General features: G+C 41.4%; 1 protein-coding gene across 2 annotated transcripts in view; it reads left to right on the top strand.

Annotated features, from left to right (window-relative positions):
- clmpb (CXADR like membrane protein b) overlaps nt 1-15,776 on the top strand; it is a 59,008-nt gene that overhangs the window by 29,821 nt on the left and 13,411 nt on the right. For both annotated transcript variants that reach the window (XM_026299053.2, XM_026299054.1), the window contains exon 2: nt 15,617-15,768. In XM_026299053.2, coding sequence (XP_026154838.1) covers nt 15,617-15,768 — 152 coding nt within the window. The remainder of the gene's footprint in view (nt 1-15,616; nt 15,769-15,776) is intronic.

Below are 15,776 nucleotides of genomic sequence, written 5' to 3'. Positions count from 1 at the left end.
GCATTGTTTGCTCCCAGCTTACATACAAGGCTACTGCATTTGTTTCCATTGACTGCATTACCAGTTCAATTGCATAATAAGTCCTATGATTTATTTTGCTCTATACATCATTATTTGTATTGCACCACTGAAGTGCTAGGGGTCTATTAATACAGAACTTTGAGGTACATTAGTGGCCCTGCAGTAGGCATTAATGTGTGATGTTTGGCACTGAAAACTAAACTTTTACATTCTGTGCACTTTCTTTCACACTTCATCGTATAAACTTACTGGCAGTAAGAAAACAATGCCGCAGTGGAGCAGCCCATTTACAGTAGGGACTGGTCTATTTGCGATGGCATATGTTCAAACACTTTTACTACTGTAACGTAGCTTGGTCCCAAAACTGTAACTATGCAGGATAAAATGAAACCCCAGAAACTTTATGTAAACTCCCCTCCCATTCATTCTTAGCTCCCAGTCACAAATGAATCTGCCATTTCAGAACCAGGCCAATTAAACACCAGTGACATTCAGGTGTCAGACACAATGACATTAAAACTAATTCCTGTTAAAACCCAGTGACATTACAACAACAGTCAGCCAATTACAGCACAGGAACCCTTTGACTATCTTTAATTTACTGTGTTCTTCTCTCTGTAGCATTTGTGCTTATACCAGTTGAGATGACCTACTGTAAAGGGGAGCTGGGGGATCATGATTGTGATTGTAACTTAAATACACATGTTAATAAATAGCATTAACATGTTATGCATTTGTGATACATGTATTTAATAACATATGAATACGACTATACAGTACATTAGCTATTCGATTTGGATCTGCCCAGAAAGAGGGGGAGTACCCTTCACCATTTTTCTGTTATATTCTTACTCATGCAGATGTGACTTCCTACAGTAAGTGGGAAATGAACAAGACTGCAATAAGGGACGTTTCAGAGATGAAGGACATTGGGACTTGAAGGTTGTACTGAGGAGTCGGCGGCACATTGCTTAGGGCAGCATTAGTCTCTAACTCAAGTGTTCGTGCACGTGTGTGCTTAGGAATCTGCTGGGTATGCACAATCACAGTACAGGTAGTGTGTATGTGAGTGCATGTACCGTGCCTGTTAAAGTGCTTGCACACATGCATAATTAGGTATGCATGCTCTATCTAGTATATGGGAAGAGAACAGGACATTCTCTCAATACTCTGGATGTGTGTTTGCTCCCAGAGACCTCACTCAGGGCTGAAGTCGTCTGCTCATTAAACCATACAGGAGAAGTCCTCTTCTTCATCACACATGCAGCCAAATAAATGTGCAGTTAAAGGTCCAGTAGATATATACACGTGTATGCTAATGTATATGTAGTGCATGTTAGTACACACATGCACACTCACACTAGCAGTTGTAGAACAAAATCTGTCTCTCTGACCTCCTCTTCTATTCCCCCTTTTAGTCTGGCTTCTCATCCAGAGTCACAAGTGTCACATCACATCAATGGGAGGTTATACCAATCAAAATATTAATATGGAGAAGAGGAGAAAAAAGAGCTTTTTTGCTTCCTCTTGCTCCTCCCCAGCAAACAAATTAGTGCAAAATCCACTGGGGATATGAGGAGATAAATTGTTCCTGATTGGCTACATTGGGATAAGTAAATACTGCTGCAGGTCTACACTGCAGCAGTAATTTCATTTCATGGTTAGTCTTAGAATGTTACTTTCTTTGAGAAATGCACATCCTGCTGACAAAATAACTCCATCTGCTTTCTGGTGTAGTTTTGCTTGTTTTCAGATACATTTGGTTACAACATTTACAGACACATTTCCTGAAACAAATATATTTGCACATGATTCAAATAAAAATATAAAGATCATTTAACATGGAACTTTAACTCTCTTCCTGAGCATCTGCTAAGAGGTTTGGTTGGTCTTTCTCTTGGCTTGGCATTAACAGGGCTGTATCACCACTTCAGACCCTGATACCTCCTGAGATAAAATCAGTGATTAGGGATGTACCAGATCAGCATGGGGCACATAGGAGCAAAACTAAGATGTCGGAAAGTTTCTTTTTCTGGAATAAGGAGAAAACATTGTCATCGCCCTGGCATTGGTCCAGTCATGCATGGCACAGGCATTATGCACTGTTGGCTGAGCAGGCACCATGCAGGGGGGAAAAAAGAGTGTTTTTACGGTGATGTGTGTGTTTTCTATGAGTTCTGATTTACAGCGAGGCTGTGAGATGTGAGAGATATAAGATGGATGTTGATAATGATGGAGGAGAGGGCAACGTGTTGGTGGTAGTTACCTCTTCCTTTAGGTTCCTACCCCATGAGAGAGCAGATGCACAGGGATGGAGAATGGGTTTTGAGACACCATTGCAGTGTAATTCGCAACAGAGATCGGTCTGAAGGAATTCCATGTGGCCAGCGGCACATTTCCTCTGGAGCAGAGAATCACATACAGTGGAAGAGGTTACCTCTTATAACACTCTGTCTCAAAGGCTGCCTGGGATTCGCTTTTTATTTAACTGTGCCTGAAGGTTCATGGTAATCTTGAATATTGTTATTGTTAGCCCCACTATAAGATAGATGCTTACAACTTACCCCGATATTCTAACATTTCATCAGTTGCACCACAGTAGATAAGGACAAGTGTCTGTCTCAACAGTTGCAATTATGAAGTAAGCTTCTGAGGCTCTATCCACCCAGAATCCTCTTGGTTTGCCATAAGTTTAGACGTGTTACCTTGTGTTCCCACAACACAAAAAGACAGACTGTTTGTAAGTCACCTGACACTGACCAGACCGGCAATCGGGACATGTAATTTTCTCCAGGCTCTGTGAATCACTCTTCAAGATAATAACAGCCATGCCAGTCTTCTCCGAACATAGACCATACATTACCCTAATTGTTGTTATGAGTATCCACATCCTGGAAAATGCAACACATAGAAACAGAAGCACACACATAGTGGAAAGAAAAAAAATCTCAACATTAAGCATTTAGGCTAATGGGATTCATTTTGAGGACTGAAATTACATTTGCCAACACAAGAAACACTGAGACAAACATAATAATAGAAAATAGTGTGAAATATTGCTGAGCTTTACTTTGGTATTTATTTGTTGTTCTGGTAAAAATGCAATAGAAAGTGTAGGTTGAGAAAATTACTTCCCCAGGTGAGCAGAATGTTCTCAGTGGTGCACCACATAAACCTTTCGCTGGTCAGAGGCTGTTTTTAAGCTTTGTGTGGGATCCAAAATGCCAAAGAGCCAAACGTTTTTCATTAATCTCAAGACAAAAGCTCCTTGCATCAGCACAACCTGCAGTGTCGGCAAAGTGAGACTCATAGCCCAAACTTTTTAGAGAGAAAGATACATCACCAGACCCAGGCTCCTCCCACCTCTGTTAGGCACACTGACTACACCGTTTTCCTCCTGCACCTTCTTCTTTTTTTAATTAGGAAGGAAATACTGCCAGAGGGGTGATGCATAAGGGACAAAGCACTTAGCATGTCTGGCCCTAACTAAGATTCTACATTCTGGTTCCTAAAATAAATCCATTTATTGCCTTCTCCTGGGTATGCTTTCTCATGCCTAAGGGAGCACGATGTTGATTATAGCTTTAGCTGCCACACTCTGTAGACTACCCAAGCTTAAGCTGTGTGGCCAAATTTAAATGAAAGGACTGTGGGACATTGAATTTGCATAATACAAACATGGAGAAAAAAAGAGTGAGCTTGACGGTAAAGCCTGTGAAAAGTGACTGCTTTTTCTACGAAGCAAAAGTTTGTTTGCTCCCTCCCCAATTCCAGATGTTATCATCTGTTAAATTACTACCTTAACTCAATGACATATCCCCAGATACACCTCATACACATTCATCCTAATGTTTAATTCACTTGAAAGTTGAGCAGAGGGCATGTTTTCCTTTCTCTCCGCTCCCTTTTCTCCATCTCCCTGTGGCGATGTCACAGGGGATTAAGTCACTCAGGCCAAGGGACTTGTTTATGATTCATCTGGAGGGAGGCTGGAGCCGGTAGTGGTACCCACAGGGCAGGCAGCTACTAGGCTACATCCCCCACTTCCCTCGCTTTCCTGTATGCTAACAGGAGACCAAGCACTCAGAGGTGTCTAATGGCTCTCCCAGAGATGGTGTAGAGGGAGAATTCTTATAAAGTCAGTTTATATATTTTCAGGATGGTGTCCAATTCAATGAAAATAGTCTGTTTTGGCAAGAGGATAAAGCATACATTCATTTTTATTCATTGTTTCATCAGTCATTTTTAGATTGACAATAGATTTCCTACTATGCGGGAATCATTGAATTTTCTGAAACCATCCTTCCACCATAATGAAGGAAGTTAAACGTCCAAACACAATAGTTTATTATCTGTTTCTCCACAGAGGCTCACTTTACGGCCATATTCTTAAAACATCTTAAAACACATTTTCTGTAATTCTTTATATCAGTTGATCCTACTGACTAAAATATGTTAGTGCAAAAAGTAAGCATTCTATAGATTACATTATGAGAATTCACGTTTAAAATAACTATATTGTCAATTTCCTGTTGTTTTCTTCGGACTTGTTGACCTAAACTCTCCTTGATTTTTACTTTGTTTTATTTGAGCATCACAGGTTGATTCAAATACAAATGCATTATCCTTACTGGTGACATTTAAAGCTCTTCCAATCCAGCTCCAGCTAATTGCATGTCAAGTTTTTAACTTGTTGGAGTTGATTAACTGCTGTAATAAGTGTTTGTGTGTACTGTGGTGAGGCTTGTGTTTAATAAGGCGCCTCACAGTAGGTAAACCACAGCCTGTGCTAAAGGTTACTTTAAAGCACATGCTCAACCACAAAACAAGCTAATCTGATGCCAGTTTTTTTCTTTTGTTCCACTATTACTAGTCTCTTTTGTGTGTAATGAAATGGGGTTTGTTATTAGTGACAGACTACACTAGAATGGAGTTGCTCAACATCCCTGTGTGTCAAGGGAACTAACATATTACCACAGTTGAGTAAGACTTACTGTCTTCTTTTAATTGCTCATTTAATTAACTTGTGTCTAGCCTTCGTCTTGTCAGAGGATGCCCAGTCATGTGGTTTTAGCACATGGTAATGAAATTAACCTCTTGTTGACCAAGCAAATGTAGATTAAACATTATGGCAAAATAAAATGAGCTGGGGTTTATTTGCTCGTGTGTACTGGCAGGCGGCAAGCAGGCGAGCCACAACTCTCTCAGCGGTAAAATAGCTAAAATGTCAGGGGGGATAGAGGGGAGTGTGTTTGGCATTGAGTCACAAGTGTGGCCGACCAGCTGCATGGGAGAAGAAAAAGAGAGAACTCAACCAGTCCTGGAAAATAGTATGAAAATTCTCCCTCTCTTGCTTTGTTATCTCAGGAAAGGCGACTGCAGACAGTTGATGAAAACAGGTCGCTAATCAGTCAGTCACACTCACAAGTGTTAATCTCCACACACAAACAGACACACATTGACAGCACCCAGGCTCCCCCTCTCTTACTGTCTGGATTTACACATTTACTCAGAAAGAATAAAAATGACACCCTCTCAATCCATTTATGTTATATATACATAAAGACATGCTCATCGGATGAACGTGCGGTTAAGGCAGGAAGAAACAACGCGTGGCATATTTGGCTGTTTTTTCTTTTTCTTTTTCTTTTTTTTTCCTCTTTTCAAGTTAATTCTTGTTGAAAGTTTGCAGTGCTGCTTAACACAGACTGTAATGCCTGTGGACACAAACATGAACATTATGTCTCAGAGATCTTAAAAACAGAGTCACATCCTCTAAGCATTCAGGAAATATTCTTAACATGCATGCTACATCCTGTTCCTCCTGTCTTTATAGGTTACATAATGATTTAGAGGACCCCCCCAATACTTTTAGAAATATACGCTACATTCATAAAAGGGCATTATTTAATCCAGCAAAGGTCCTCTGGTACTTTAAAAAATTGTTTCTAAAAGATGGATATATATTTTTGGAATCCTGTTAAAAATAAAATATGTAGCATAGAGACATGTTTTGTGTATATCACATTCTGTAAGTAACTTGTTTATGATGCTAATAATTCTTGCTCCACAGTTCTTGCAGTTTGCCCTTGTTTCCTTTGGCACACCAGCTAACACATTCCACACCAGTGGCCTACTTTAAACGTCCTCCGCTACTGTACCATCTCAAACAAGCACACACAAATGGAAAGTTCTCTGCGTTTTATGTAGAATCGAATTCGGTCAAATATATTTTGAATGATGAATCATTAGTGTGGATTTATTTATGTGTGAAAATGTGGGAACTGGCAGACACTGAGGAAACCTACGGGGACAGTATGAGCCAATTGAAGCGACTTTAGTTGTGACCTTCGCTCCATTTCCCCCTTGCCCATGATGTCACTTCAAGTAAATGTCCTTCTCCTAGCTGGAATAAGCTTCCTTGGCCCAGCTAGTGCCGCACCTCGTTTTAATCAGGCTTTGGGGAGTGAAATATGGGCCCAGTGAGCAGCCTGTACCCGAGCTCCATTCATCTGGTTTCAATCTTCTCTCCGCCCTCGGATGTGGCCGCGTGGGCATTCGTTTTCTAAACGCTTGAGGGGGTGGGTAGAAGTGGTGCTGAGCAGCACAAAGGGCAGGCGTATTCGTTTGAAAGAGCGTCTGTGCATTTTTGTTTCACTTGTTAAGTGGCTGCAACATGCGGACAGGGACTTAAACAAACTCTTACAATACTGCTGCAAAGTGCCCATGCTGCTCATTTAAAATGTACAAGAGGATACACTTAAACTATCTAGACCCATACTGTAGATTCACTTGGACTTTTCTTAGCTGACCTTTAACATTAAAGATATGCTTTGCATTGAAATGTATTCTACACACATGCAATTACAGCCAAGATGAACATTATATACTGGAGATATTTGCTCTGTGTTTGTTCCACTACACTAATACCAATAATATAAGTGTGTAGCATGTGAATAAAGTCGGATGAATGTGCTTAGCTAATCATAAGGACAGATGTTGTGTAGGTTGGTCCATTACCTGTCCCAAATGAGCCTAAGTGAGGCCTTTCCTGGCGGCTTTGCAGCCTCTGTTAACTTCCCTGGCCCCCATACAGTCACCACTCTGCTTCACTCAGCTGCCCCACTGGTCAACACCTTCCAGTATACAGCTGCCAAAACAGACGTGGCATCTGCTCACCTCTGGGGAAATGGCAGCCATCGACATGTCCTTGCTAGTCACAGGGTTGGCTGAATAGGTTATCTCTTTGTCCTTTGCAGCAACAGCAATAGTTACAGCATGTGTGGCTGTAACAAAATCATCCTCTTACCCCTGCTTTGTTATTTTCCACTTAACTGATCAAGTAAAATCATATGTCAGATGCATGCCATAAGACTGACGACAGCACTAATATGTCAGTGACGCAGGGCTGGGCGGATGGAGGGAGGGAGTTAGTGTCCCGTCTGTTTTCAATTAGCTGATGAAATGTACAACATGGGAGCTGCTCTGTTGGATTTAGTAACTTTTCTCCTGTGGATATAGTGAGGCAGAATGAGTGTCTTTTCTGAGAGACTTTCCCGTATAACCCCAGGTGAACCTAGACTTTAGACAGTGACAAGTAATTGCAGCCACCTAAATACTGGGTTAAATCCAAGTGTGCAGAGAGGCAAGGAGGAGAATATGGAGGGTGTCCAGAATCCCCCACCCCCCCAACACACACTCTTTATTATGTGTTTCCATATCGGCATTGTGGTTATACGATATACTATACATTTCTGCTAAAGCCTATAGCACTACTGCAGCTGTTTTTTCCTGCCATTCCTCGTTTGTCACGTGCCAACAAACTTAACCATACAGCCCATTGTGGCTCTTATTGTCTTCCCACAAGTTGTTAAATGCTTCTTTGAAACCCGACTGCAGTATTGAGTTGCATTTAAATAAAAGTCAGAGGTGTAGTAGTTAATAGCACATGGGGTAGATAGTATTTGAAGTTTCCAGTGGTCTCACACTATCGTGAAGCATCAATCATCAAAGGGAACCTGGGCAACCATGATACATTCTGCTTCCTGTGGTCATACACCTAGTCAGCTCTATTTTCAACCTAATGGACATAAAAAATTGCAGATTGCAGCAAAATGGACTTGGCAGCACAAAAGCTTATTATGTATTGATCCGCTGAGGTCAGTGCCATGTCCAGCCACTCCAACAATGTGAGAGGAGTTCGTTCACACTCTTGCCAGCCACAAATTGAGATTAGACCACATAAATAACTGGGGAAATTGAGAAGCATTTATTGTTCTGGGGAATGGAGAACGGTGCCCGCGTTTGCCTGACGTGACTTGAAAAGCTATAGGAGAAAAGGATTGTTTATATGTTTACTGTGGGCTGTTTATATCATAACTGGCCTGTAATCTGTTCAAACTCCAGCTGTGCTTAACTGATATGATAGCATGCCATACCAATGCCCAACAGGAAAGCTTTAAGTTGATTAGCAGCAGGCGTACCTGTCTTCTACAGTGTTTTAATGAATACAGCTCATCATTTTGCACTGCACCATCTGTCAGCCATGCAGGGTCAAACAGAGCTTGAACTCAGCAAACAACAACCTTTCACTGAGGTGTCTGTACCTACAATGGAGCTCTCTGTGATGAACATTTTCCACTCTTATTCACAAAAATACCTTAATGCCTCAAAGACCAAAGAATAAGCTCAGCCCTGTGACAAAATACAAAAGAATTGGAAAAATGCAGAAATGGAAATTTTCTTTGGCAGAGAAACCAGATTTGACTTTCTCTTCAGTCTTAGATTAAAAAAAAAGAAAAAAAAAAGCTGAATTTCAGAATGAAATATTTTTTATAATCTTAATATATCTTAATTTGTCTAATGTCTGTTGTCCATTGAAATGTGTTTTCTCAGCGGGGAACAGTACACTGATTCAAGACTGCATATATGCTGCAGGGAAGATTTGCCCTTTACACACATGCACGTGCACACAGAGCTCTAGTAACCTTGGCGATAAGTTGCAACAAGATATAAACTCCCTTCGCTTCTTTGCCGCGTGTTTTCCTATAGATTCATATTTGGAGACGCTCATGCAGAACAAAGTGAATGTGCACACACATTGGTTTGTTTAGGCTTTGCCAGATGTTGGGAGGATCTGTTGCTGCAGCAAAATAGAGAGGTCACTGTCCAAGCCCCATTTAACTGAAGCGTGTTATCTCGTGCAAAACAGACTATTTGACATTTGGACCTTGTTCAGTCTAAACACGTTAAATGGAGGAAAAATGAATGGTGTTTTTTGAAGCTGAATGTAGCTGTGTAACACCACACAGCACACAACACACAAGTCAGGCTGAAGTCACTAAGATGCATTGCTGTAATTAACATTTTAAATGGAGACCATCCTTTTCAAAATGATGAATTGGTTTTTAATTAAGAAAAAAAAAAAACTTCGGCCAATAACAATCATTGTTTTCTTTGTGCAAGAAACTGGCGTTAATCTAAGTCTTGATTGTCACTCCTTCCACTCAGTCATGTAAGCCGTACATAAATGATAAAATGGTTGTCAACCAAGTAGCATCTGTTGTGCACCTTGGTGAAAATGGTGCACGAGTGAAAACTGAAAGACAGACAGATGTGTAGCTAATACTACTCTGCTCTTTGAACCATGTCAGAAAGTTTATGGAATCGCTGTAGCATCTTGGACAGACGAACCCCTGAGTATTTGTGGTTCTTCCAGATGCAGCATTGATAAGATACCTATAGCACTGTAAGCAGGTTTAACTGGCTCTCCCTCCCTGGGGGAATGGTGTAATTAGCTTTTTTTAATCTCCTCCTTACTTCCTTATTTTGCTGAGGGAAAATGCAGAATACTTTGGAGGAATTAAAAGTGCTTGTTGTGAAACTAATTTTAGATCTATTCTGGGGATATGTCAGCAGGAGGGCATCCCTATTGCTCGACATGACAGAGGCCATGAAAGAGATGCTAATGAAGGCAGTAAGATCGTCACGAGGTGAACATTTACCGGATCTTTACACTTTTCAGACTTTTGTGGTATTTCATCTCCCTTTTTCCATTCCCATTTGCCCTCCCTCTCTTCCCCGTTTGCCTTCTCTCAGGTTTATAGGATTGTCATGGAAATTATTCCATCCCCTTTTTTAAACTCATCAGACTCACCCGTTACTGCTCCAGCCAGAGTTCTTAAAACCCACTCATCAAAGATAAACATGAACAGGATCTCCCTAACTTTTAAAACGATTCCTCTCTAGATTTAAACTCTCAAAATGCTACAAATGCTTGACACTGGCTTGTATCTAAAGTGGCTATATTAGATGAGAATAATGTGATTTTTTTTTTTATTATTATTATTTTATTTTTATTGATTTATTATTTGTTTTGTGTGTGTAAGAACTGTCAGTAAAAACTTACCAGATGCTTGTCAGTAGGATTTGCTGCTTTCCTTGAGGGGACACAAAACTGGAAAGATACAGTAAGAAAATTCACAAAGAAGTGACAAATATCTACTATCAGTTCAGACTGTATCTTAAGGGTGGCTGAAAAATAGTAAGTTGTATTTAAGGATGAGGTGTAAGGAGAAAACAGTATTTAGGGACTACTTGTAAGCTACTGCTAATGAACAGTTAGCCCTTATTTGCTCCTTACTCATTTCTTGGTAATGACTCTATGAACCTTATTGTAAAATGTTACCACCAAAAGCTCCATGTCAGCAGACGGGAGCATTGGTGGCTGGGTGTGAGGCAAGGAGGATTATGGGATTTTATCCCTTCAAAGTGCCAGCCTCCAGTCAGGGAAAAAAAAACAGCCCTTTTGATTTTCACAAGCTCAATATATTCATGAGTTAGTCCTTGAAGCTACAAGGGGACTAGTGTAGTGTCCCATATGTAAGACATGTGTTTTAATGGGGCATGATAGCTTGGTACATTTAAAGAGACTTACCCCTTAAGAAACCCTAATTAAAAAGGGAACTGTGGATCTATGAATAAAGGACTCTCTCACAGTGGGTGCAGGGGGGTAGTTTTTTTTTAGGTACTCAATTTGCACTAACAACTGGAGGCAGCTTCTGAGGCATCTGAAGAGTTGTGGGCATTTCAAGCAAGTTTGTCCTTAAACCCTGACAGACACTGAAAAGAGAGCAGGGCTAGATGTAACCTGTGAATCTCAGTGCCCTATTGATCAAGTAGAATATTGATAGTATTTGTAGTTTAAATGCATGTTCGATATTTGAATGTCCTCTTCAGGCCTCAAAACAGTACTGACAAATTGGTGAGAGTGGATGCAGCCTTTAAAAAGCACACTCAGATTTGAGTATTTTACAACCCTCTGCTCCTCTGAGCAACTCACCAAGTCACTGTAACTCTATGTTTCTGTCAGCAGTAAGAATAGATGAATTGTATTTTGGTAGTAACATGCATGAAAACCTTAATTTCAGACAGTTCAGATGGAGGCCTTAGCCAAAACATGTATTTTCCCCCTGCATTTAGTCCTGTTCATTGATAAGCCTGTAACTGACAGAGAATAGACCGTTATTGTAGAGTGGCAGGACTGGGAGATGATTGTTGCTTTTTCCTGCTGCAGAGGGGCTGTATACATTACTCAAATCTGTCTGTATGCCTAATGACAGCAGCTTGTATTCCAAATCACTGGTCTGTGTGCTGAGGCACTAACTTACTATTGGCAGGTGATTTTGCATATCTGTTATGCAGATAGGCCGTGGAAGTGCCTTTCTGATGAGCATGTGTTCCCATGAAGTACACCTTGTAACAGTCATGCATTTGCATAGAATATAGATGGGCATTCCTTCCATAGGTGAAAAGCAGTGTAAATGCACATTTCAAGACATTGTCAGAAGGAAAAATAGTAATATTGCCAGTCATTTTCACTTTTTGTGTGTTTGCTAACCTGTGTTTAAAACAACCTTTGTGGTGGTATAATTCTCCCTTCACACCAGTGACTTAGTCACAATAAGTTCTGTACTGGACCATCTCTCTACTCTCCCCTTAACCCATTTTTTAACTTTTCTTTTTATTCCTTTTCCTCCTCTGTCTCACATCCCGCTCTTCCTTTCTGATCTGCTGTGTTTGAGTACCACAGGTCATAAGCTATGAACATGGCAGAGACCCCAGCCAAGCCGTTGTGCTGACTGAGGGGATATGGGGCTTGACTTTGGGCAGTGTGAAAGATCCAGGCCTGCCTTGTTTGTTTGGCTGTCCGTCTCACTGGCCACACTATAATAAGATTGCAGGGCTCTGTAAGGCGGATTTACTGGAGCACAACTCCCCCTAGGGCCTTTTCATAGAAATTGGTTCCCTCTATATTTCACCCTAGCTTCTCTCTCTCTCTCTCTCTCTCTCTCTCTCTCTCATTCTCTCATTCTCTTTGTCAAATGTGTCCACTGTTCTCTCTCTCAAAGCCACTCTTTCTTCTAAACCTCTGGTGTTAGATCCCACTTTCTTTTGTTAATTATGATATGCTTCTTTCTTAGCTGCAAACATTCAGCATTACGCTGAAGCAAACAGAGCTGAGAAAAGCAAACACAATGGAAGATAAAGAGAAAAGGAGAATATGACCTGGGATCTGGCACCAGCTACCATATCACAAATCCCCCACACATTTACAGTGTCTCTCCCTCAAGATGGGCATGTTTATTTACATGGCCTTTTGCATGACTTCATGGAATCTCGAAGAGACGTGTGAATGCATACACGGCACTGTGGCCGGGAATGTTATCTCAGCATACGCTAATATGATTCACAGTTTTTATTATTGTTACTAGGTCACCTTACTGCACTGACTCAAAACCAAGGTCATAAACCCAAACTTGACTGACAAAACAATTTTTTATACTTCGTGAGCATAGCTGCCGCAGAGATGGAGCCTGTTGTGTCTCATAGTTGATGTTGACACAAATGGGGTCTTGCAGTCCAACCATCCAAGCTGTGCACACGGTGGATGAAACTAATCCAAATGCGAGTGCAAACTCACATTAAGGCAGGCTAATTTGGGAACACTGTGTCATCCATTCCACAGCACAAAAGCCCCTCTGCAAGACCATAAATAAATGGGAAAGTAGGGAGCAGTAACTGTATACTAACCAGCCCCACCCTCAATTTCTCTGCCAACATTTTCTGGCAAAAAAATACTCAACTTTCTTTCTGTTGGAGACACAATATATTTTCTATTTTTTCTGTTCAATAGATACAATTTATGGCACTCAAAGCCTCTTGGACAGCGAAGCGCACCAACAGTACCACATTTAGTGAGCTGACCCCAGTCACTGTTTGAAGATCAATTTAAAGTCAGCTAGTTGAAAGTCAAATACTTTGTGAGGAAAAAAAATGGACTGCAATGCCTTTTTGTCTTCGGTCACTCTGGCCCTTTCTATCTTTAAAGTAAACTCCATTTACAGAGCCTGTACTTTAAAAAGTGGGCAGTTAAGGATAAAAAGGGAGGTGAGAAAGGAAGCAGGAAGTTCTTATCAGGTCTGCTAGTCAGTGCTGAGGTCAGCCCCAGGATGCTGAAGATTGTGATTACAGAGGCAGGTCTGGGTAGCCAAGATGAGACATTGGACCTAGGTCTCTCAGCAGACCCATATACCACCATCAAGCATTAACTCACAGCATTAGGTCCAACACAAGCACACACATGGTCTGACCATTGTCTCTCTTGAATATTCTTTACACTGCAAAGCTCTCTCCCTCTTTCCTGACATCCAAACTAATATCAGTGGGGAGCCCACCAGATGAACAGCCCTGCAAAAGCTACATTATAAAGTCCTAGAGGGGATATACTTTCAGGTTCCAGGAGTGCTTCTGTCAAAAAGGTTGGCCCTTATTTTTCTGCTGACTAATGACGTGAACCAAGCAGGTGGTCCAATAGAGCAGACAGACCTCAGCAGTTTGTCCTGTCACTCCTGGGCTATACAAACACTCTGCCAAAAAAAATGAAGTGCTTGCTTTCTTTTCCTCTCAACCAGTGAGTGCCAATGGAAAATCTTCAGCTTGATTGACAGAGTAGCCTGGAGCTTGGGTACATAGTGGAAGGCTCACAAAGTAGAGACCTTAAACAAAATTTGAAGAACTGATGAAATCTACCAGATGATGTCGTCTGTATGGGTGAAGCCTTTCTGGAAGAAGTGGTTTATGTGAGGCTATTCTTTGCCTCTGTGTCCTGCATCAGCACTGACTCATTGGTTTCAGAGCACAGAGCTGACATTTTCATTGGCCCAAAGATCACTTACGGGACCGGGTGTTGGCTCCTGTGAGGGTGGACCAGTGAACAAATGCACAGGCATCCAGTGAGTGCTGATACATTGACAGGCCTCATTTGGCCTCCTGTGGAACATTTGACACATGTCATTTTGTCTGCTGTGCACAAAGGCATTCTTTCAGTGACTAGCTTTGCATAACACTGACGAATGTACCTTTGTTTTTGCTCAAATAAATGTCCGACACCATTATATTTATTTATTCTGTGCAAACTAGAGGAAGGTAACTGTTAAATAGCATCTTGTACATTCCTGCATGGCTCCATAAAAGCTTCTGCCTGACCAGATAACTTCCCCTGGAGTTATTAGCTCATTCAGAGATTACATTAAAGGCAGGTAGTTAAGTTAAATGTTGTAGAGCCAAACGTGTCTGTCACATTTGAGTGTGTACACTCAGCAAAGGTGGATCTCTGCAGTATTGCATAGACTATGTACCAGGTGGAGAGAGTCAAATGTCTCAGCAGAGCTCTACCCCCAAAAGACACACACACAAACACACTAACGTTATCCAAAGTTTCAGCTTCCAGCAATCCCCAATGACGCCTGTGGCTAATTCCACTCAAGCCCACTAGGCTGTCCAGCATCCTCCAGTAAATTAGCTTTGTTGCTCCCCCACTGAGACCCAGGCCCTGCCAGTCTGGCCAGGTTACTTGTGCACAGACGTCACAACTGTCACAACACAACCTTTTCACTGAGACTAGATAGTGATGTTTTAACTTCTGTTCTGTTAGGACACTTTTGTAATATCTGTGGATACTGTCAAAGAGCAAACCTACTTCCAGTTTGTCTATTTTCTCACACATGATAGTTAGAACAAGTCCAGGGCTAAGTGGAAAATCCAGTAAATTAATTGACTGTAAACTAAGTAACTGTACCTCTTCAGTGTCATACCAATGTTATCTATGTACAGGCCCAATAGCTCCACTGTAGTCAAAAGCTTTGTACATGACATTCCCAGACCACAACTCCCCAAAGCTGTTGCTGTGAATAAGAATGTGTTTTTTGACTGCCCTTGTCAAATGGGGGTAAAAAGATCACCATAATGCTTCTCACTCTGACCCCTTATGCCAAACTCTATTTCCTGTAAAAACAGTCCCCATTCTGTCTCTCTTCAATGTCTGGATGACATATCTCAGCATCTGTCAGATAGTGACTGGAATTCTGGGTCATATATCTTGCTGAGTTTTCCATCTCGATTTCCTCCATCGGCATGGTTTTGCTTCCTATCTGCAGCATCTGCCTCTTGTCTCACATTTGGATCAAGCTAGTATCCCTATCTGACATCTCTCTACCTCTCCTTTTCTACTCCCCCCTCTCTTCCTCTCACTCAGTTTTATTCAGCCTGCTGTCAGTGGGTGCCCAGACGGAGATGAAGAAGGTCGTCGGGGACAATGCCACCTTGCCGTGCCACCATCAGTTCCCGTCGTCCAACTCTCTTGACATCGAGTGGCTACTGCAGAAACCAAACTCCAAACAGAAAGTGGTGAGATA

This window comes from Mastacembelus armatus, chromosome 13 (assembly GCF_900324485.2).
Source record: "Mastacembelus armatus chromosome 13, fMasArm1.2, whole genome shotgun sequence".
Taxonomy (NCBI): domain Eukaryota; kingdom Metazoa; phylum Chordata; class Actinopteri; order Synbranchiformes; family Mastacembelidae; genus Mastacembelus; species Mastacembelus armatus.
The sequence above is the reverse complement of the archived record's forward strand: the minus strand, read 5'-3'. Positions and strand labels throughout refer to the sequence as shown.